Source organism: Bos taurus, chromosome 25 (genome assembly GCF_002263795.3).
Source record: "Bos taurus isolate L1 Dominette 01449 registration number 42190680 breed Hereford chromosome 25, ARS-UCD2.0, whole genome shotgun sequence".
Lineage (NCBI taxonomy): Eukaryota > Metazoa > Chordata > Mammalia > Artiodactyla > Bovidae > Bos > Bos taurus.
Window position 1 is genome coordinate 22,624,891 of NC_037352.1, and position 21,822 is coordinate 22,646,712.

The 21,822-nt window shown below is 43.6% G+C and overlaps 1 protein-coding gene across 7 annotated transcripts in view; it reads right to left on the reverse strand.

Annotated features, from left to right (window-relative positions):
* ARHGAP17 (Rho GTPase activating protein 17) overlaps nucleotides 1-21,822 on the reverse strand; it is a 100,083-nt gene that overhangs the window by 48,412 nt on the left and 29,849 nt on the right. For 6 of the 7 annotated variants that reach the window (XR_003032573.2, XR_003032574.2, XM_024985188.2 and 3 more), the window contains exons 2-3: nucleotides 8,313-8,352; nucleotides 4,058-4,162 (exon numbers count right to left, since the gene is read on the reverse strand). Coding sequence is in view for 5 of the 7 variants with exons in the window: in XM_024985188.2 (XP_024840956.1) it covers nucleotides 4,058-4,162; nucleotides 8,313-8,352 (145 nt within the window). In the remaining 2 variants the exon portion in view is untranslated. Of the gene's footprint in view, nucleotides 1-4,057; nucleotides 4,163-6,286; nucleotides 7,024-8,312; nucleotides 8,353-21,822 lie in introns of those variants that run through there. The other variant, XM_059881578.1, reaches the window with a different exon arrangement.

Here is a 21,822-nt window from a genome sequence, read left to right on the forward strand (position 1 = left end):
AGGTCTATGGGGAAACAAATCATAAAGAGAAGAGTTTACTTTGACAAGTATCATTCAAGTACCCAGCTGTAACTAAGCTGTGGTTTCCATGCCCTGACTCCCAAGCACAATAATCCCGTTTCCTAATGTCCAGATTACAGACCTTCTACTCATTGGACACTGGTTAATGAAGATGCTGTCTACTCACATCAGACGCCTCCACAGAGACGACTGAGGATGTCCTAATTTACAAAAGGCATGCCAGTTACACAAAAATAATTTCAGATCTAACATGTATGACCCACAATATAAGCTGAGAAGTTTGGATTGAGAAGGCCACCTGCTACGTCTCTCTTCCCTCCAATTCTTGCCTCTCTCCAAGTGTGTAAGCTTTCGATGGGGCCTGGGGGAGGCTGCTCTGGTATTTCCTCGAGCCTGAGAGACTGCTGTGATTTTCTCAACATGACTGACATCTGATGGCCACCTATTACCTGTCATTTCCTTGGTGACTCCTCTTCCCACGTGCAGACTGTAGACATTCTCAGAGCCTGTCTTGGGCACTTTGATTTGAGGTTGGAAAACGAAGGCTGAGACATTAGGTTTCAGAAATGAGGGTGATACACCTTTGCTCCTGCTGCCTGAAGAGGCCCATCACCTGACACTCTCTCTCCTTTACAGCTAGGCCACTGCCTCCTCCAGGAAGCCTCCCTTAACTACCCCTCTCCTCCTCTGGTGTCCATTCTTGGTCCTAGGCTGTGTCTCAAAGTAGACCAAAGGAACAAGAAGACAGCTCTGTGTGAAGGGCAATGACCTATAGCATGAATGGGAGGAAGCAGGAAATACTGAGACTGATAAGGAAAATTTGATCAGATTATGATGGGCTCAAGTCATCTTCCCCAGGTGGCTCAGTGGTAAAGAATCTTCCTGCAATACAGGAGATGCAGGTTTAATCCCTAGGTCAGGAAGATCCCCTGGAGAAGGAAATGGCAACACACTCCAGTATTCTTGTTTGGATAATCCCAGGGGCAGAGAAGCCTGGGGGGGCTACACTTCATAGGGTCTCAAAGAGTTGGACACAACTGAGTGACTGAACACACACATGTCCTCTAAAGAGCTTGGACTTTAGGATATTTTGTTAAAGCCACAGAGAAAATGGCTAATATTTTATAACAATTTTAAATGGACTGTAATCTATAAAAATATTAAATCATGAAACTAATACCATATTGTAAGCTCACTATACTTCAATTAAAAGGGAAAGAAAGCTTGAACTTTAACTGAGGCAATGAGAACCAGGCACTGTCCCGACACAACACTGCTGGCCTTATGGGATGCTTCCTTCTGTGGATCTATACCTTCAGACACTGCAGAATGCTTAGTATCTTGGTCCCTGCCCTCCAAATGTCAGGAGTGTCCCCCTGACCTTATGGCAACCAAAAAAGTCTCTACGCCCTTCTAAATATCAGGAGTGTAGTCCTGGTCCCTGTTGAGAATAATTAAGCTTAAGATTTTTTTTAATACAGAAGGATAACAGGATCAACTTTTCTGTTGTTTCTGTTTGTTTTTTGGCCTCTCTGCATGGAATGTGGGCTCTTAGTTTCCTGCTGCTGCTGCTACTGCTGCCAAGTCGCTTCAGTCGTGTCCGACTCTGTGCGACCCCATAGACAGCAGCCCACCAGGCTCCCCTGTCCCTGGGATTCTCCAGGCAAGAACACTGGAGTGGGTTGCCATTTCCTTCTCCAATGCATGACAGTGAAAAGTGAAAGTGAAGTTGCTCAGTCATGTCTGACTCCTAGTGATCCCATGAACTGCAGCCGACCAGGCTCCTCCGTCCACGGGATTTTCCAGGCAAGAGTACTGGAGTGGGGTGCCATGATCAAACCTGTGCCCTCTGCATTGGAAGTGCAGTCTTAACCCCTGGACCGCCAGGGAAGTCCAGGATCAATTTGTATTTGAGGAAACCAACTCTGGTGATCACACTGAAGAAAGGCTAGAAAAAGAAGGAAATTAAAGGCAGACAATGTAGCTCAAGAAGTGACTGAACAGTCCATATGAGAGGTAACTGGGTCTTGCATTTAGGCGAAGGTGGTAAAGATGGAGTGGAGGTGAGGAATTCAAGACATAGTCACAGACAGAATCACGGGACTTGCAAATCAAGCAGCTATGGGAGGGAGAGGACAAGACAAGCAGGAAAATAAGATAACCTGGTCTGCATAGTAGGGTGCATGGAATTCACAAGTCAACACAGAAGGAAGAATAGGTTATGCGTGCTCAAATAGATAACTAGGGGAGGCAGTATTTTGCTGATTGAAGATGGTTTACAAGAGCCAACAAGGTCCTACTTGTAGAGCACCAGGAACTCTGCTCACTGTTATATAGCAGCCTGGATGGGAGGTGAGTTTGGGGGAGAATGGATACATGTATATGTATGGCCGAGTCCCTTCGCTGTTCACCTGATCTATCACAACACTGTTAATCAGCTATACTCCAATACAAAATCAAAAGTTTAATTAAAAAACAAAAAAAGACAACATGGTTTACAGGTGCCTGAATAAACGCATTAGTTAGGAGCCATGAGGAGAGGAGGGGCCCCAAGGAGTATGAAGGCAAGAATAAGGAGATGAATGGAGGGAATGATATTAACAGGGGAGCAGAGCAGAGGCCATGGCAAGAAAATGTGAAGGAACAGTGGCGGCAGGACCAGTGAGTTGGGCCTGGTTCTGATGGCAAGCTGGCCAGAAACATGTGTAGGAGATATCAAAGGAGATGACACAGATCGTCTGCCATCAATTCTTATGCAATATCTACTGACAAATAAAACAATATGGGGAATCATAGCTTCCCTGAAAGCCATCGAAACTCCCACTTTATAGAGTCACATGGATTTCTAAGGGTCAGAGTACGCTCACAGGCTGGGAACTTGTAACACTAAGGAGGGAACTGCCTGATGAACAAAGATGCTGTGCTCTGCTCAAGGGATATGGGGACTGGGACACTTTGAGCAAACGTACCCTGAAGTAGACATCGGATTATTTCCTAGAGCCCATTCTTCCTCCTGCCTATAACAGCATCCTAAATCCTGCTGAGGATCTATTCTGGTTTTGATGGAGCCTACAAGCTGGAGGTAAGACCACAGCCCAAACTCTGGGATGAGCCGTGATTAACTTAAGCTAACCAGCACGTCCCGTCTCCTCACCCAAACTCACCCCCACCCACCGTAACTGGTGGGGGTTGGGAGGAGTTTGTTCAGGAATGGAGAATGTGACCCAACGCACATCAGTGCAATGGGAAGGGACTTCTATCTGCGAATGGTATGCGAAAAAAGTTTCCTCACACCATTAAGGACACTACTGGAAGCCATGCTCTCTACTCCAGCTGGACATGCACAAAGAAGCAGGCAGCCCATGGAAGCTGCTGGTAGCCAGCCTGCACCATGAGGGATAAAGCAGACGCTGAAATAGCTAAGAGGAGAGAAGGAAAGAAACCGGGGTCCTGGTTACACCACTGAAAAGCTAGACCAAGCCCTACCTGCAGTCATCCCAACTACTGGACTTATGAGTAAGTCAGTTAATTCTACTTTCTCAGATAATTCAAGAGAGGCTTTCAGCTTTCTGCTGTCAAAGGATTTCTAATTGACGGTGCAATCTCTAAAGGGCTTCCCTTGTGGCTCAGCTGGTAAAGAATCTGCCTGCAATGTGGGAGACCTGGGTTCAATCCCTGGGTTGGGAAGATCCCCTGGAGAAGGGAAAGGCTACCCACTCCAGTATTCTGGCCTGGAGAATCCCATGGACTGTATATTCCAGGGGGTTGCAAAGAGTCGGACACGAGTGAGTGACTTTCACATTCACTTTCAATCTCTAAAAGCACCTGCAGAGAATTCAGTGTGAGCAGGGCCTTCAGCTCAGGGAAGCATGAAAGAATGCTGTGGTCAGGCACGAGTCACGAGCGTGAATGGCGATACAAGGTTCATGTCTGCAGCCAAACCTTCTGATGCCACTTGGGAAAAATCGCCTGATAAAGGGCAAGAAGCTTCTCAGGGACACGAGAATCAGGGCTCCGAGTCCCACCCGGTACTCACGTGTCTCCTCTCTGCGTCGGTGCCATGCTGGCCCTGGAAGCAGGCCATGAGACGCTTGTGGGAATGGTGACACATGGAGCGCACTGTGTCCAGGCGCCGCTCAATCTGAAAACACAAAGACGGATGAGTGGTTGGCAGGGCTCAGGAACCGGCTCAGCCTCTTCTCCTGCACTGTTTGCATGTAGGCAGGGAAAAGTGTCCTGCCATCGAATTTTTCAGCTCTCAGGTGTAAATGGAAAAGGTTCCCATGTACCTACACCACGGCTTCTCACTACTGACAGCTGAACTGGATAATTCTGGGCTAGGGACAGCTGTCCTGTGCATTATCGGTGTGTTTAGCATCATCTCTGGCTTCCACCCACTAGATGCTGGTAGCACCCAACTGCCCCCTTTCTAACAACCAAAATTGTCCCTGGATATTGCCAAAATGGCCCCTGGTTTTGCAGTGAAGCTTCAGATCCCTTAAAGGCTGACTCCATGTGCAGGAGGAGGGGACAGTCCTGACTAGAGCTTGCTTTTTGATGAGTGGTGGCCAAGCCACACACTACAGCACCAGCAAAGTCCCGGGTCCAACCAGCAACACTGCAGATGAACAAGCTGAGGCCGGTGCAGGCCCACTGCCAAGTGGGAAAGCCATGGGGACATTCAGCTTTCTCTAGATTGTGGCAATGGAGTCCTCCACACGCAGTACATCAGACAGAAGAGTCAAAAGATGTGCTCTGCAACTGACACTTGAGATCAGTGTTTTCAAAATTATTCCTTATTGTTCCTTATTGGGCTTGGGATGGAGGAGGGTGGGGGCGTTTTTGCCTATTTATTTATTGTTTTAGAACAAACCTCTAAAGCAAAATGGACAGCCAACAGTAAGAAAGTCTGACTCCGGGGGCCCACTCATCATCATTAGCTTCCCAAAATATTATTGCTGGGATATGGCTGTTTATGGCAAAGAGAGCTGCTTTTTACAGGAAGGAATGCCAAAAATGTGTATTCTGATGACTCATTAAGAATGAGGGCAGGCCCTTAGGGATGCTTTCTATTTTAAAGAAAAATCAACAGATTTCAAGCAGAATACATTTTTACCCCAAAATATTTTACCCAAGGAAATGGTTTTGGGCTTCCTTCTCAAGCAGCCCTTCTTCAGACTGGGGGCCCCTCCCAGGACCCTGATCTGCAGCCTCACTTATTTAGGACCAGATGCCACATCACTTGCCCCAAATTTTATAATGACCTGATTGTAAGGCATTGGAAAATTAATACATATTCTCCATCGGCCATAAAAGCAGGGGCGGGGCGGGGGGGAACCCAGAAAACTCCATTTTTACTTGATTCCATTTTCCACTGGTGGTGGTTTAGTTGCTAAGTTGTGTCCGATTTTTGCGACCCCGTGGACTGTAGCCTGCCGGGCTCCTCTGTCCGTGGGATTCTTCAGGCAAGAATAACAGGGTGGGTTGCCATTTCCGTCTCCAGGAGTTCTTCCCAACCCAGGAATTAAACCCAGGTCTCCTGCATTGGAGGCAGATCCTTTACTGACTGAGCTCCGAAGGAAGCCCCAATTTCCTCTAGAATTCCTTGATGACTCAGACAGTAAAGAATTCACCTGCAGTGCAGGAGACCCAGGTTGGATCTGTGGGTTGGGAAGATCCCCTGGAGAAGGGAATGGCTACCCACTCCAGGATTCTTGTCTGGAGAATTCCATGGACATAGGAGCCTTGCAGGCTACAGTCCATGGGGTCACGAAGAGTCAGACACGACTGAGCGACTTCACTTTTATCAAGTCCACAAGGACAGGGCCTTGGTCTCTCATGTTCACTGATTTATCCCGAGTGCTTTGATCACTGCCTGGCCCATGAATGGAAGGTAGTATGTGTTGAAGGAACAAGTATATACTGAATCCCTGTACACGGTATTAGAAAAACAAGAGTAAATAATTTGTGGTTCTTGCCCTCCTGGGGTTGACAGCCTCTTGGGGAAACTCCATACAAACAAGATAAAAGGGCGGCCTCTTGAACTGCTCTAACTGAGATCTAAGAAAAGAGGCTGGAGAAAGAGCAAATTAAGGGAAGTCTCACACCAGAAACAAAATAACTTCTGTGGCTTGTGACGGTGGCAATCATATCAACAAGTCATTAATATTTACCCCTTACTACGGGCCAGGCTTTGCTCCCAGGGCTGACCATGTTTAACCCATGAGCCCGTCCTAACAACCCCACAGGGTGATATGTCGATTACCTTCCTTCTAGAGAAGTGGAAACTGAGGCAGAGGGAGGTTCAGAGAATTCTTGAGGGCACCGAACTAGTTAGGGGCAGACCTGGCATGGAATACAGGTGGCTGGTCGCCAGACTCAGCACTTTGAACCACGACACACCTTCTTCATGGCTAAAGATCACAGAAATAAGAGCAGGAAAACAACCGCTGCAGACGTGGAGTATCTGTGTTATAAGGAGTTCCTATATCCTGTGATAAACCGCAATGGAAAAGAATACGAAAAAGGATATAGAGATAGTTGTAACTGAATCATTGTGCTGTACAGCAGAAATTAACACAACCCTGCAAATCAACTAAACTTTAATAAATTTAAAAAAAATAATAAGGATTTATAGAAACTAGCAAACTCCTCAGGCCCCAGTGGGTGTTTGAGCAAAGAGACAAGAACAGACAGTCACTGCCTGAGTCCCGTACGATCTCTGCAATCCTCCACCTGCCAGCAAGAGCTCTGGTCTCTCCTCAGGGCTTTGGGATGAAATTACTGACATGAGATGTGGGAATGAGAATGCTCACAGGAAAACCTAGTGGAACTAGAACAAACAATATTTCTAAAAGTCTGAAAATGGATTTGAAATATCTGATAAAAGTTAGTGGGGAAATAGTGTTAAGAATCTGATTCTTAAGCTATAATATGTGTGTTAGTCGCTCAGTCATGTCCGACTGTGACCCCATGGACTGTAGCCCGCCAGGCTCCTCTGTCCATGGTATTCTCCAGGCAAAAATACTGGGGTGGGTAGCCATTCTCTTCTCCAGGGGAGTTTCCTGACCCAAGGATCGAATCCGGGTTTCCAGATTATTTACCATCTGAGCCACCCGGGAAGCCCTAAACTATAATATTGTACATCAACTATACCTCAATAAAAAATTTATTTTAAAGATTATGATTCTTTAATAAATCTTTTTTTAAAAACCTAGTCCTTGATAAAAATTTCTAGTCCTTAAAAATAGAAAAGAAAAAAGTGCTCTTAAAATCTTCTACCTGCAGAAGACTATCATAATTTAGGAGACTGTTTTGGCATGGGGTGGGAGCAGAGCACAGGCGGTGTTTTTCTAAATTATGCAGCTCCTTCTCTCCACGGGAAGAGACAGAAAGCCATCTGGGAGCAGACCTCTGGTCTCCAGGGACTCCTTGGAGCACACCTGAGGTAGGTTATGAAAATAAGAGGCTAGGAGACAGGTGGAGAAGTCTTAACAAAACCTGCATGTGGAAGGGGTCCTGTCTTTCTCGAAGTATTCAGTGTGCGTGGGGATCGAGTGGGGTTGGGTGAAGTGATGTGTATATAAGGGTCCCAGCCCTCCTGGGAGAAATGCCCAGCCCCACAGTTAGGGAAGCCTATTGAGAGATGGCATGGAGTAGCCGTAATTAGGGTCCCCGGCAGGAAACGCCCCTTCCTGTTCAAAGAGGAAAGTCTGGCCTAGCCATGTGAGGCCACCCTAGACCCCTGGGTGGTTTTGAGAGACCTGGTCACTGTCACTGAGACTCTGAGTCCTGCAGGACCCAACTTAGCTCAGTTTGGGGGAAAAGAAGCATAAAATGGAGCAAAAAATCCAAACTCTGTTGGAGCTAGTGGGGTCACTGCTGCAGCTGGTGGGGCCTGTTGCATCAAGGGCACCACGCAGCGGCCTGCAGGGACCTGTGACCAGGCCACGGTGCCAACTGTCCAGACGGCCCAGCCAGGCTCCGCCCCCTGTCCCCACCCCAACACCTGGCACTTGAACGCGGGACTAGCCCCATCTGAACTTCATAATATGACACCAAAGTTTCAGATCCCTTTTATCACCGTGCAACTCAACTGCTTTTCTTTTCCTGCTCAAAACCATGCTAATCATGCTAATTCTGTTTCGGGAAAAATCCCCCCAAAACAAAGAACCATAAGGTTCAGGTCTCCCCTATGGGATTTTTGATTTGTTTGGTTTTTTCTACCTATGGGCTTTTTTGTTGTTGTTCTTATTTAAATGGAGCACTTTAAAAAGTCTTTCTTTTGTTACCTGTAACAGATCTTCACTGAGGACTTCTGTTTTCTCGGCCCTGTGGGAAAAATTCAAAGTTCAGAGTTAGACGTCTGGAAATAAAAAGCAACCCATGAAACTGAGTAATTAGTATCCTGGCGTTTAAAACACAACAGGTAGAAATGAATGATCACAAGGGGGGAATTTTTACCAGTTTTTATATTAGAGGGTGACTTTAGCAAAGCCACAAAGAAACAAACAAATGAAAGTCTGCAGAAACTAGTAACCCTCAAGACCAAATGATTGAGATCAGTGGTTCTCAAACTTGGGCATGCACAGACCCAGCAAGCGGGGGTGGGGGAGGAGGTGTGGCCTTAAAATGCCATAGTCCAGAATTGTAGTGAGATCCTGAGTTTGTAACAAGCCCCTCCCTGCCCAGAACTCCCTGGCAGGAGGCCTGTAGACCACACTTTGAGAAAAGACTGCTCTGGAGAAAATTAAACTTTAGTTCTTAAAATGATCACTTCTGAGTTTCACAGCGAACAAGTGTGCCACAGATCCAGAAAGGTTACGCAATCATACACACAGGGTAACAACACTTAAGTCTTCCTTCCTTCAGCTATCTCATCTTTACTTTCAAAAGAGACAAAATAGTTTCACCCTTATCTATGCTTCAGAACTCCTGCTGACCTTTCTAGAGGACTGATACAGCAGCTGACAATCAGCAGAGAATGTGAGCTGCTGGAACCTCACGTGCCAGGCCACCATCTTTTTCCAAGAAGATTTTTCTCTGCAGTCCGAAACAGCAGCATTGGTGGTATTCCCAGAGTCACTACAAATCACTACATTCTGGACTTCTGGTTCAAATAGTGATTTAAGCCCAATCATTTAACATCCCTACCAAATTCCCATTGAAACAAACTGGGACATTTTTAAAGGAAAATGAAAAAAAAAAAAAAAATCAGTTCTGATCACGCTGTAGGAGGGAGGAGGCAAGACCACTGATGAATCAGAAAATTGGAAGCCTTTTTATAAGATACACTGCAGAACGGAAGGCTGCATGACCTTGGTCTTCCCCATGTACCAACACAAGAGAAGGAGAAGGCATCTGGCCAGAAAAACCGGTGGGATCCCCAAGAATGACCGCAAAACACTGCTAGGCTCAGAAGGGCACTAGATGCAAGGAGGATGGTGGCCCACAACCCCAATCCCACGCTTGGGAGATGGCACATCACGCGAAACCCAGCCATTGGCACGGAGAGCTCCAGTATCAGTCATCAACAGCAGTGCCCCAGTTAACCTGGAGATGCCTACAGGAGTGGCTCACTTGTGGTTTCTGCAGGAAACTAGAACTCTGACCTGATTCAATCCTCCCAGGTCCAGAGGAGCAGAGCCTGGAGATCAGGCCAAGGCCCCAGGTTCCCAAAGAGGCCAACTCAACTCTATGAACAAGTTCTGGAAGCAGCCGGCCAAAATACGTCATCCTAGCCCTCGCTTGGCACGCATGGTGCCAGGCATTGCTGAAGCGCCAAACATAGGTAGTCATGCCAGTTAGGGAAGTGGAGCAGGACCCCAGCTGACTATGATCTCAAGCAAGCGGCCTCGGAGAGAAGCCTGTGAGTCGGCCTCGCAGGGACAAACCTGGCATGAGACCACCATAGCTTCACCATTCATCCCAGCCTTGCCGCTCCTCGAGCAAAATATCACCTCAAGACAATGTAGCTTTCATTTGTCTTCACTGGCCAGAACCCAGAGTTCTGGATAGGGCCCTGGACGACTCTGAGAGCATGCTGATATCTCCTTCTCGAAGTATAAGTAGAGAAAAGTATATGCAGAGAAAAGTATATGCAGAGTATATCTCCTTCTCTAAGTATATGCAGAGAAAAGTCCCAAGGCCTATTAAAATATTCATAAGTTCAAAAGAGAAGATTCAGAGCATATATGTCTACTTATGAAACAAAATTTTAAAAATAGAAGAGGAAAACTTAAGTTTAAAACTCCCATTGTGGTACAGATGGCCAATGGGCACATGAAAAGAGGCTCAACATTGCTAATTATTAGAGAAATACAAATCAAAATGACAATATAGTACACTTCACTGGTCAGAACGGCCAGCAGTAAAAAGCCTATAAATAATTTATGTGGGAGAGGTTATGGGAAAAAGGGAACCCTTCTATATTGTTGGTGAAGTGAAGTTAAAGTCGCTGAGTCATGTCCGACTCTTTGTGACCACATGGACTATACAGTCCATGGAATTCTCCAGGCCTGAATACTGGAATGGGTAGCCATTCCCTTCTCTAAGGGATCAAACCTGGATGGGAACCAGGTCTCCTGCATTGCAGGAGGATTCTTTACCAGCTGAGCCACACAGGTTAATTATACTGTTGGTAGGAATGTACATTGGTGCAGTCACCATGGAAAACAGTATGGAGTTTCCTCCTTAAAAAAAACTAAACGTAGAGTTATTGTATGACCTGGCAACTCCATTCTTCAGCATATATTCCAAACAAAATTATAACTCAAAAAGATACATGGACTCCAATATTCACTGCAGTCATGTCCGACTCTTTGCGACCCCATGAATCGCAGCACGCCAGGCCTCCCTGTCCATCACCAACTCCCGAGTTCACTCAGACTCACGTCCATCGAGTCAGTGATGCCATCCAGCCATCTCATCCTCTGTTGTGCCTTCTCCTCCTGCCCCCAATCCCTCCCAGCATCAGAGTCTTTTCCAATGAGTCAGCTCTTCGCATGAGGTGGCCAAAGTACTGGAGTTTCAGCTTTAGCATCATTCCTTCCAAAGAAATCCCAGGGCTGATCTCCTTGCAGTCCAAGGGACTCTCAAGAGTCTTCTCCAACACCACAGTTCAAAAGCATCAATTCTTCAGCGCTCAGCCTTCTTCACAGTCCAACTCTCACATCCATACACGACCACAGGAAAAACCATAGCCTTGACTAGACAAACCTTTGTTGGCACAGTAATGTCTCTGCTTTTGAATATGCTATCTAGGTTGGTCATAACTTTCCTTCCAAGGAGTAAGTGTCTTTTAATTTCATGGCTGCAGTCACAATCTGTAGTGATTTTGGAGCCCAGAAAAATAAAGTCTGACACTGTTTCCACCGTTTCCCCATCTATTTCTCATGAAGTGATGGGACTGGATGCCATGATCTTCGTTTTCTGAATGTTGAGCTTTAAGCCAACTTTTTCACTCTCCACTTGCACTTTCATCAAGAGGCTTTTGAGTTCCTCTTCACTTTCTGCCATAAGGGTGGTGTCAGCTGCAGATCTGAGGTTATTGATGATATTTCTCCCGGCAATCTTGATTCCAGCTTGTGTTTCTTCCAGTCCAGCGTTTCTCATGATGTACTCTGCATAGAAGTTAAATAAACAGGGTGACAATATACAGCCTTGACGAACTCCTTTTCCTATTTGGAACCAGTCTGTTGTTCCATGTCCAGTTCTAACTCTTGCTTCCTGACCTGCATACAAATTTCTCAAGAGGCAGATCAGGTGGTCTGGTATTCCCATCTCTTTCAGAATTTTCCACAGTTTACTGTGATCCACACAGTCAAAGGCTTTGGCATAGTCAATAAAGCAAAAATAGATGCTTTTCTGGAACTCTCTTGCTTTTTCCATGATCCAGCGGATGTTGGAAATTTGATCTCTGGTTCCTCTGCCCTTTCTAAAACCAGCTTGAACATCAGGAAGTTCATGGTTCACATATTGCTGAAGCCTGGCTTGGAGAATTTTGAGCATTACTTTACTAGCGTGTGAGATGAGTGCAATTGTGTGGTGGTAGTTTGAGCATTCTTTGGCATTGCCTTTCTTTGGGATTGGAATGAAAACTGACCTTTTCCAGTCCTGTGGCCACTGCTGAGTTTTCCAAATTTGCTGGCATATTGAGTGCAGCACTTTCACAGCATCATCTTTCAGGATTTGGAATAGCTAAACTGGAATTCCATCACCTCCATTAGCTTTGTTCGTAGTGATGCTTTCTAAGGCCCACTTGACTTCACATTCCAGGATGTCTGGCTCTAGGTCAGTGATCACACCATTGTGATTATCTGGGTCGTGAAGATATTTTTTGTACAGTTCTTCTGTGTAATCTTGCCATCTCTTCTTAATATCTTCTGCTTCTGTTAGGTCCATACCATTTCTGTCCTTTATCGAGCCATCTTTGCATGAAATGTTCCTTTGGTATCTCTGATTTTCTTGAAGAGATCCCTAGTCTTTCCCATTCTGTTGTTTTCCTCTATTTCTTTGCATTGATTGCTGAAGAAGGCTTTCTTATCTCTTCTTGCTATTCTTTGGAACTCTGCATTCAGATGTTTGTATCTTTCCTTTTCTCCTTTGCTTTTCGCTTCTCTTCTTTTCACAGCTATCTGTAAGGCCTCCCCAGACAGCCATTTTGCTTTTTTGCATTTCTTTTCCATGGGAATGGTCTTGATCCCTGTCTCCTGTACAATGTCACGAACCTTATTCCATAGTTCATCAGGCACTCTATCTATCAGATCTAGACCCTTAAATCTATTTCTCACTTCCACTGTATAATCATAAGGGATTTGATTTAGGTCATACCTGAATGGTCTAGTGGTTTTCCCTATTTTCTTCAATTTAAGTCTGAATTTGGCAATAAGAATACTTCAATTTAAAAAATAATTAATAAGATAAAATTCCAGTGCGGGTGTTTAGTAGGTATGAGAGAGTTAGTAACAGCTCAGTGGTTTGAGAGAATAAACTATGCATCTTGTCCCTGCTGCTTGTTCAGTGACCTCACATTGGTAACTTGAAATGAATTAAAAAAAAAAAATCAAATACAATACAAACAAATACACATAATACAAATCAGGGTTGTTTTTTTTTTTTTTTGAGAGTCAGCTACATGAGCATAGCACTGCTATAGCCACAAAGAAAATAAAGCTAATGTAAAAAGAAAACAAGAATTAACTTCAGAAAAATCAAAAGTCTATTGGCAAGACAGTCCTAGTTTACTTCTATGCTTTGATGCAAATAACTGATTGAACATAGTATTATATATATCAAATAGCAATATATGCAAAAGTTGTAATGTAACTGTATTGGAAGGATGGGAAAGCAGAAGTAGAGAGCCCTAAACCCTCATTTATCATAACAGGAAGTCAATAAATAATACCTAAACTTGATAACTCAAAAGACAGTGGTTTATATATATTATCTATAAATATAGATAGGAGTTAATGCCAAAATAAACAGCACAAATTTGAAAGCAGTTGCCTCTTCAGTTAGGGAATCTCAACTGGAAAGTGCAGTGAGTGAGGAGAGAATCCACTGTAATTTGTGCATAAGCCTTTTCCTGTTATTGAGTTTTAAAATTACAACAAATTTCAAAAAAAAAAAAAGCACTTTTTTAAACAGTTGAAAAGTAACAATAGTTCGTTACTTTTTTCAGCAACATGCTTGATATGGTTTCAAGCGATGTATAAACTTAAGTGAAGCATAACTGTAAAGTGATGGGTCCAACTGCCAATCTGTACAAAAGAACATCAGAACACAGACATTAGAGTATCTGAAATACAAGGCAAATTGGTATATTTGTTGTCCTTTCTTCAAACTGACAACTGTGATCCTTTCCTTTAAATTTAGAGGCATTTTACTTGCAAAGGTATCTACAGACCGAAAAACACACGGAACATACTACATGAAAATGTTAACAGACAGCTTAAAGATGAGTTTATCCTCTGTTTTCCTCCTTTGTGGACACTCGGTATACCACACTGATGAAGCGAACTTTAGAAAGAGATCCAGTGCATCTTCTCAATCAGATTTTTGTGTTCAATGAAATTAATTAAAATTGCCTATAAGCAGGAAAGATTATTTCCCCCCTAGCTTTACTGAAGTATAATTGACAAAACTCCATATATTTAAAGTATACAATGTGATGATTTGATTTACACACACAATGTGAAGTGGTTAATGAACACATCCCATTACCTTTTTTTGTTATAGTTGTGAGAATGCTTGAGATCCACTCTCAGCAGATGTCAAGTATGTATTATTAAGTATAGTGACCATGCTGTAGTGAAGGTGAAAGTCACTCACTCATGTCTGACTCTTTGCGACCCCATGGACTATATAGTCCATGGAATTCTGCAGGCCAGAATACTGGAGTGGGTAGCCTTACCCTTCTCCAGGGGATCTTCCCAATACAGGGATCGAACCCAGGTCTCCTGCATTGCAGGCAGATTCTTTACCAACTGAGTGAGAGCCCCAGAATTTATTCATCTTATAATTGAGGGCATTTACCTTCTGACTAGTATCCCCACCATTTCCCTGATGCCCCATTCCCTGGTAACCACCACTCTGTTTCTTTGAGTTCAAATTTATTTAAGACTTCACATATAATTGAGATCATACAGTATGGGTCTTTCTCTGGTTTATTTCACTTAGCATAAAGTCCTTCTGGTTCATCCACGTGTTGCGAATGGCAGGATTTCCCCATTTCCTTCTTTCTCATGGCTGAATAATGTTCCTGTGTGCCTGTGTGTATGCAACTTCTTTATCTGTTCATCCATCACTGATAGACACTTTGTTTTTACACCTTAGTTATTGTACCTATGCTACAATGAGCCTGGACGTGTAACTATCTCTTAGAAATACTGATTTCACTTCTTTTGGATATACACCCAGAAACAGGATTCCTGCATCATATGGTACTTCTTTTTTTGAGGAACCTCCATACTGTTTTATTTAATGGCTATACCAATTTACACCACCGACAGTGTAAAAGGGTTTCAGTTGCATTTTGGCCATATGGAAAAATGCCTTCATTGGATAAATGTCTGTTTAGATCTTTTGACCATTTTTTAATCAGGTTATTTGTTTTTTTGTTGTTGTTTGATACTAACTCCTTATCACCAGTCCATTCTGAAGGAGATCAGCCCTGGGATTTCTTTGGAAGGAATGATGCTAAAGCTGAAACTCCAGTACTTTGGCCACCTCATGCGAAAAGTTGACTCATTGGAAAAGACTGTGATGCTGGGAGGGATTGGGGGCAGGAGGAGAAGAGGACAACAGAGGATGAGACGGCTGGATGGCATCACTGACTCGATGGATGTGAGTCTGAGTGAACTCTGTGAGTTGGTGATGGACAGGGAGGCCTGGCATGCTGTGATTCATGGGGTTGCAAAGAGTTGGACACGACTGAGTGACTGAACTGAACTGAACTCCTTATCAGATAGATGGTTTGCAAATATTTTCTCTCATTCCAAAAGTTGCCTTTCCATTTTGTAGATTGTTTCCTTAGCTGGGCTGAAGTTTTTTAATTTGATGTAGTCCCACTTGTTTATTTTCAGTTTTGTTGCCAGTGTTTTGAGTGTTATACATATGAAATTATTGCCAAGACCAATATCAAGTAGCTTTCCCCTCATTTTCTTCTAGGACCTCTATGGTTTCAGGTCTTGTATTTAAGTCTTCAATCCATTTCAAGTTAACTTTTGTGAGTGGTGTAAGGTAGGAGTCCAGTTTAATTTTTTTGCATATGGATATGTGTATTTCCCAACAGCATTTCAAACAGACCATCATTTCCCTACTGTGCATTCCTGGCGCCCTTGTCAAAGACTAGGTAACTGTACACGTGTGGGTTTATTTTGGGTCTCTTTATTTCAGTCTGTTGGTCTATGTGTCTGTTCTTACCCCAGTGTCATACTGCTTTGATTACTGTAGCTTCATAATATAGTTTGAAATCAGGAAATGTGATGCCTCTAGGTTTGTTCCTGCTCAGTAGTACTTCAGCTATTTCAAGGTCTTTTGTGGTTCCATATGAATTTTAGGATTGTTTTTTTCTACTTCTGTGAAAAATGCCATTGGAATTTGGATGGGACTATACTGAATCTTTGGATTGCTTTGAGTAGTATAGAATTTTAACAATACTAATTCTTCCAATCCATGAATATGGGTTATCTAGGAAAGAGTACTTCTACTAAAAAAAATTTTTTTTAATATAAATTTATTTATTTTAATTGGAGGCTAATTACTTTACAATATTGTATTGGTTTTGCCATACGGCAACATGAATCTGCCACGGGTGCACATGTGTTCCCCATCCTGAACCCCCTGAAAGACTACTTCTAAATCACAACTATAGAATGTAATATACAAAGTAGGATGCCTCCCTCTCACAGAAACTCCCCAGTGGACAGTGCTATCCCCATCTTAACTTTAGGGAACTACCAATGTTTCCACCTCCCCCCATATGTGGTCCAAATGACCTGACCTCCCTCATCACTGTGACCAGTCCAAGACTCAGCCCTTTCTATGCTGAAGTGCTTTGAAACATTCATCTTTACCACAGATGTGGAATTTTTACCCTAAAAAAAGTTTGGCGATTAGCATTTAGAGTACTGTCCAAGGACCCCATTTAAAAGCCATTTACCTAAGCCAAAGAAACTTAGTTTTACTGAGACTGAATTTATCAAGACAAAGTGATCCAATTATAAAAATAATACTTGCTAAATCGGATTGTTTTCAATCAAGCATTTTGCTACACAGACCTAAACTCTTTGCATATGAGGGTTGTTTCTTTTTTTTTTCCTGCTTTGTCTGGCCCTTCCTTGTGTCCAGTGTTCCATGCTTGAAAACACACTTGATGTTTCCTGTCTGTAACTGGAAAAACAATACAGAGCAGGAAGGTACCTCCCACTCGCCATTTTACTCTGGGGGTTGTTTTTTCCTATGCAAGCTGCTGCACAATTTCTCTAGTCATTCAGACAAGGCTTTCATCAGGCACGATTTTTAATTTACTTATCACTTTCTGATAAAGCATAAGATTTCCCTCTTCTAATTCCCAAAGTCTAAAAGCAGCCACACTGTGTGGGCCATAATGTAGTCACCTTTTCCAGAAAAGCTCACGTGAGGAAAAGGGCCAAAGGAAGATTTCCAATTGGCCTTGATAATTTCCACCTCTAACCGTGGACTGATTTCTGGAGGAGTTTCTGCCATCACTACACTCAATCCCAGATGTTGCTAGCATATCATGAACTGCCATTCTACTTCCTGGGGAACAGACATCAGCTTAAAGCACGTACCATGGGAGCCATGGACATAAATGCTCAAGTCCACACCTTCAATGCACACTGTGATCTTCCAAGCACTTATCGAGCGTTACTGACCTCATCCCAGCACGACAGAACGCTCCCTGGGGGCGGGGACCAGGTGATCTTAGCATCAACCCTTCCCCAGCACTTCGCTTAGCCCCTGCCTGTCACACAGAAAGCACTTGAATGTGTGTGTACTTAATCGTATTATGACTCTTTGTGACCCAATGAACTGTAGTCTGCCAGGCTCCTCTGTGCCAGGCAAGAATACTGGATTGGGTTGCCATTTCTTCCTCCAGGGGATCTTTCTGACCCAGGGATCAAACCTGCATCTCCTACACTTCAGGTGGATTCTTTACCACTAAGCCATCGCGGAACCCCAAACGCTTAGTAAATATATACTGAATGAATGAATGACAAAGTGACTGTCACAATGACAGAGAAAGAGATGCAATAAAGAATATTCCAGATTTCAAAAGAGATAGCGAGGAAAACACTCAGTCACACTAAGGCAGAAAAACAGCCACACATAAATACAGATTTGCCTTCCACTGTAAAATCCACAATGACTATAATTAAAATGTGATACTTTCTTCTGAAATTCATCTTTCTTTCATGAAAAAAAAAAAAAAAAAAAAACCACCGTAAACCATCCCTATGACCAGGGTTCAGCAAACTATGGCCTATAGGTCAAAACACACCAGTTCACCGAATATTTTTGTATGGACAGCAAGCTAAAAAGAGTTTCTATTTTTCAATGGTTGAAAGAACTCAAAAGAGCAATAAACAATATTTTATCACATGTGAAAATTATGAAATTCAGGTTTCGGTGTGCACAAGTCAAGGTTTCTTAGGGCGTGGCCTGGCTGATCTGTTGATGTATTATCTATGGTTGCATTCATTACAGCAACAGAACTGAATTGCTGCAACAGAGACCGTGTGGTCTGCAGAGCTCAGAACACCAGCTGGCGGTTCACAGGAAAAGTTTGCTGACCCGGGGGCTGCGGCAGTGATGGTTACAGCGTGTGGTGCAAACCACACCCACAGGCTTTTGAGAACCACTTTGCAGACTGGTATGTGAGGCTGGTCTGGAGGTGTATTTTCTCCACCTCGTGTTCGAGAAGCAGCTGCTAAAATGAATGTGGGTTGCTGGCTCTGACAATATCGTTCAAAAGTGGAGGCACAGCCCAGGGCTGGTCATGCGGTGACAATGAAAAATCAGAAATTAAGCTTCCGCTCCGCCTACCCACTTCCACCCACCCATGTCCCTCCCAAAACGCGTATTATAACAATGATTTTCTCCTCGATTTCTGCTTGTAAACAGATTGCAGGATGAGAAATAAATACAATTGTCTGGTCAGGCATCTCACTTTTTCTGGAAAGACTGGATAATAAATATTTTAGGCTTGCAGGCCACATCGTCTCTGCTGCAATTACTCAGCACTGCCATATAACACAAAAGCAGCCAGGGACAACATAAAAATGAATGAACCCGGCTGGGTTCCAATAAACTTTATTCATGGACACTGAAATTTGAATTCACACAATCTTCATATGTCAGGAAATATTATTCTTCTTTTGATTTTTTTTCAACCATTTAAAAATGCAAAAACCATCGTGAGCCTGCTGCAGCTGGATTTGGTCCACAGGCCACAGTTTGCTGACTCCTGATCCATGTACAAGTGAAATACGGTTTCCCATGAAACTCCAATCCTTTTTAATCGCTTCCAAATTCTTCTGACTTTGAAGGGGGATTTCTGCACTTTCCCAACTTGCATTTCAGACACTGGCTTTTCAGGACACCATTAGATTATTCCTCTTTGGTCCCTTCAGCCACTCTGAGGGCTCATCTTTCTACTCACCCAGTACCCTCTCTACCCAGGGATGCAAATCAGTGGTACGGGAGCCAGAACTATCATCTAACATTGAGGGCTTCCATTGCCTCCAAGATCACAGTGCTGCCATTTTTTGGTTTAGAAATTCACAAAAGATCCGAGTTCTGTAGGTTTTTCACTTACACTTTCACTTTGATATGCCAATTAAAGGCGGTGGGGGGAAGAAATGGGACATGGAGAGAAGTTTTAATAAACTGATTTTAAATTCTGATTGTCTGCAAATACCTAAACCCATCTTTGATGAACAAGATAAACTCTGATCAATCTTTTGAGGATTCTCAATATCATACGTGGGGCAACAGCACCTCATGGTCACTGCATGCACCGGAATTTATATTCTCAGAGGAATTACAGCAGCCAGACCCACGGCTAAGTGGTCTATTTCATTCTGCTGGGAACCAGATTTTGTGCAACGCTGTCATCTCCTGTTACAAGTGTTTACAAAATCCCCTTGAGCCTGGGCTCTGAGTTTGGGCTCACTCATCTGATTTCACAGTGAGTCAGGGGACTACTGAGTGAGTTTTTCCTGTTTTATCTCATTAGATTAGCTGTCTTCTTAAGTTCCTGGGAGGGAACTGCAAATCTACCTAATTGGATTTCAAAAATAAAGGCCCCTCTGACACTTTATAAATGAATCAATTTGCAACACATTCCACAAAGTAATTTTAAAAGCCTTAAAGGAGCATTTATAGAACTCTACAGGGATAGTATGGAGGAAAAAAATCTCCATACATAATGCTGAAAAGAAACTGGGTACTAATCGGCTATACCTCAATACAAAATAAAAAGTTTAAAGAAATCAGAGGGAAATGATTAAGGAGAATTTTGGTAATAGTACGGGCAACAAACATCTCATAGTTCTCTACTTTGATTTGTTTCCCTAAATGATGGGATTTTACCTACATATTTACAGCTGCTCTAAGTAATATATACATTTTTTTTTTTACTTTAAATAACAACAAACCCTATAAATCTTAACTGAATCTCTGTAATATTATTTGAATTTGAATCAATGACCGAGCTGAATTGTTACATTTTAAAATACGTTGAATTGAGTTTTATCATTTTCCTACATACATAAGCTTGTCCTGCAGCTTTTTGCTTGGTCAGTTGGGTTTTTCGCCCCTCTGACACCTGGAATGGAATCTATTTGCCATCCCTGCTCTAACCATGAGATCAGCCTAAAAGCTCCACCGAGGACTTCTGCTTATGGCAAAGTGAGAAAGAAAGTTCATGGCCACCAGCACACTGTCCGACCCCTTTCAGCGGTCAGGCGTCCAAGTGCCTCCCTCCCAGGCCTGCTCTAGTCACTCACAGTACCTGCTCGTGCCTGGGGGCACCTGAGTTTGCCATCTCAAAACTTCCTCTCAAAGCTTCCTCAAACAGGTAAAAAATACGTGAGGAATATTTTGCAAACACTGCAAACAGTGCACGCGGAGCGGAGGCCTCTGGTGGGAAGCGAGGAGGAGGACCAGGAAGCGGGGGTCGGGTCTTGTTCACTGCCAAGCAAGGCAAGAGGCCAGCAGCAACTGCGAAGCCACGCAAAAAATCTAAATCGAAAGTGCCAAAGGCAAAGCCACACAAAGTCAAGGGCTCAGCTCTGACTCAGGGCCGGGCCGCTGGTGGAGGCACTCCGCGTCTGAAGACAGGTTGTGCTGGCTCCCGTCCGAAGGCTTCTTCCTAAGTCAGCACATTTGGACTTTGGAAAGCATGTTCCCATAGAAAGCAGGTTATAAATGATCATTACGTTCTCAGCCCAGCTTAGACGGACCTACTTCGCTTACAGCTTATCTAAACGACAGCCCTCGTGGGCGGGCGTTGGCTGAACCCAGGGAACAGCAGTAAAAGAAAGAAAAACCAGGAGATAACTGCGGTTCTCAACCATGGCTACACATTACAATTCTTTCAGAATAATGCAGGGGGCTTTTGAAATAATGCAAGCAATTCTGTCTACATAAAATGACCAGAAAAAGCAAATCTAGAGAGGCAGAAAGACGCCCAGTGGCCACCTGAAGGTAAGGGTGGAAATGTGGATTAGCCAGAGAAGGGAACGAGAGAATCTTCCTGGGCGATGCCACTGTTCTAAAATCAGATGGTGGTGATGGTTACCCGACTTTGCAGATTTGCTAAAAATCATCAAATTGGACACTTAAGATGAGTGATGGGTGAATTTTATGACATACAAAGTGTATTTCAGATTTCCCTGGTGGTCCATTGGTTAAGAATTCACTTGCCAATCAATGCAAGGGACATGGGTTCAATCCCTGGTCCAGGAAGATCCTCCATGCCTCAGAGCAAATGCTACAACGGCTGAAGCCCTAGAACCCATGTTCCTCAACAAGAGGAGTCGCCACAATGAACCCTGAGCACCGCAACTAGAGAAAGCCTTTTCGCAGCAACAAAGACCCAGAGAAGCCAAAAAAAAAAAAAAGAGTGTATCTCAATGAAGTTGTTTTAAAAAAAAGAATAATAGCTGGACCCCAAACCAGAAAGGTTAAATCAGAACTTTGAAGGGTGGGGCCTGGCATTTTTTTTTAAAGCTCCCAGCCCACCCCAAAGTGTAGCCAGGGCTGAGAACCCCT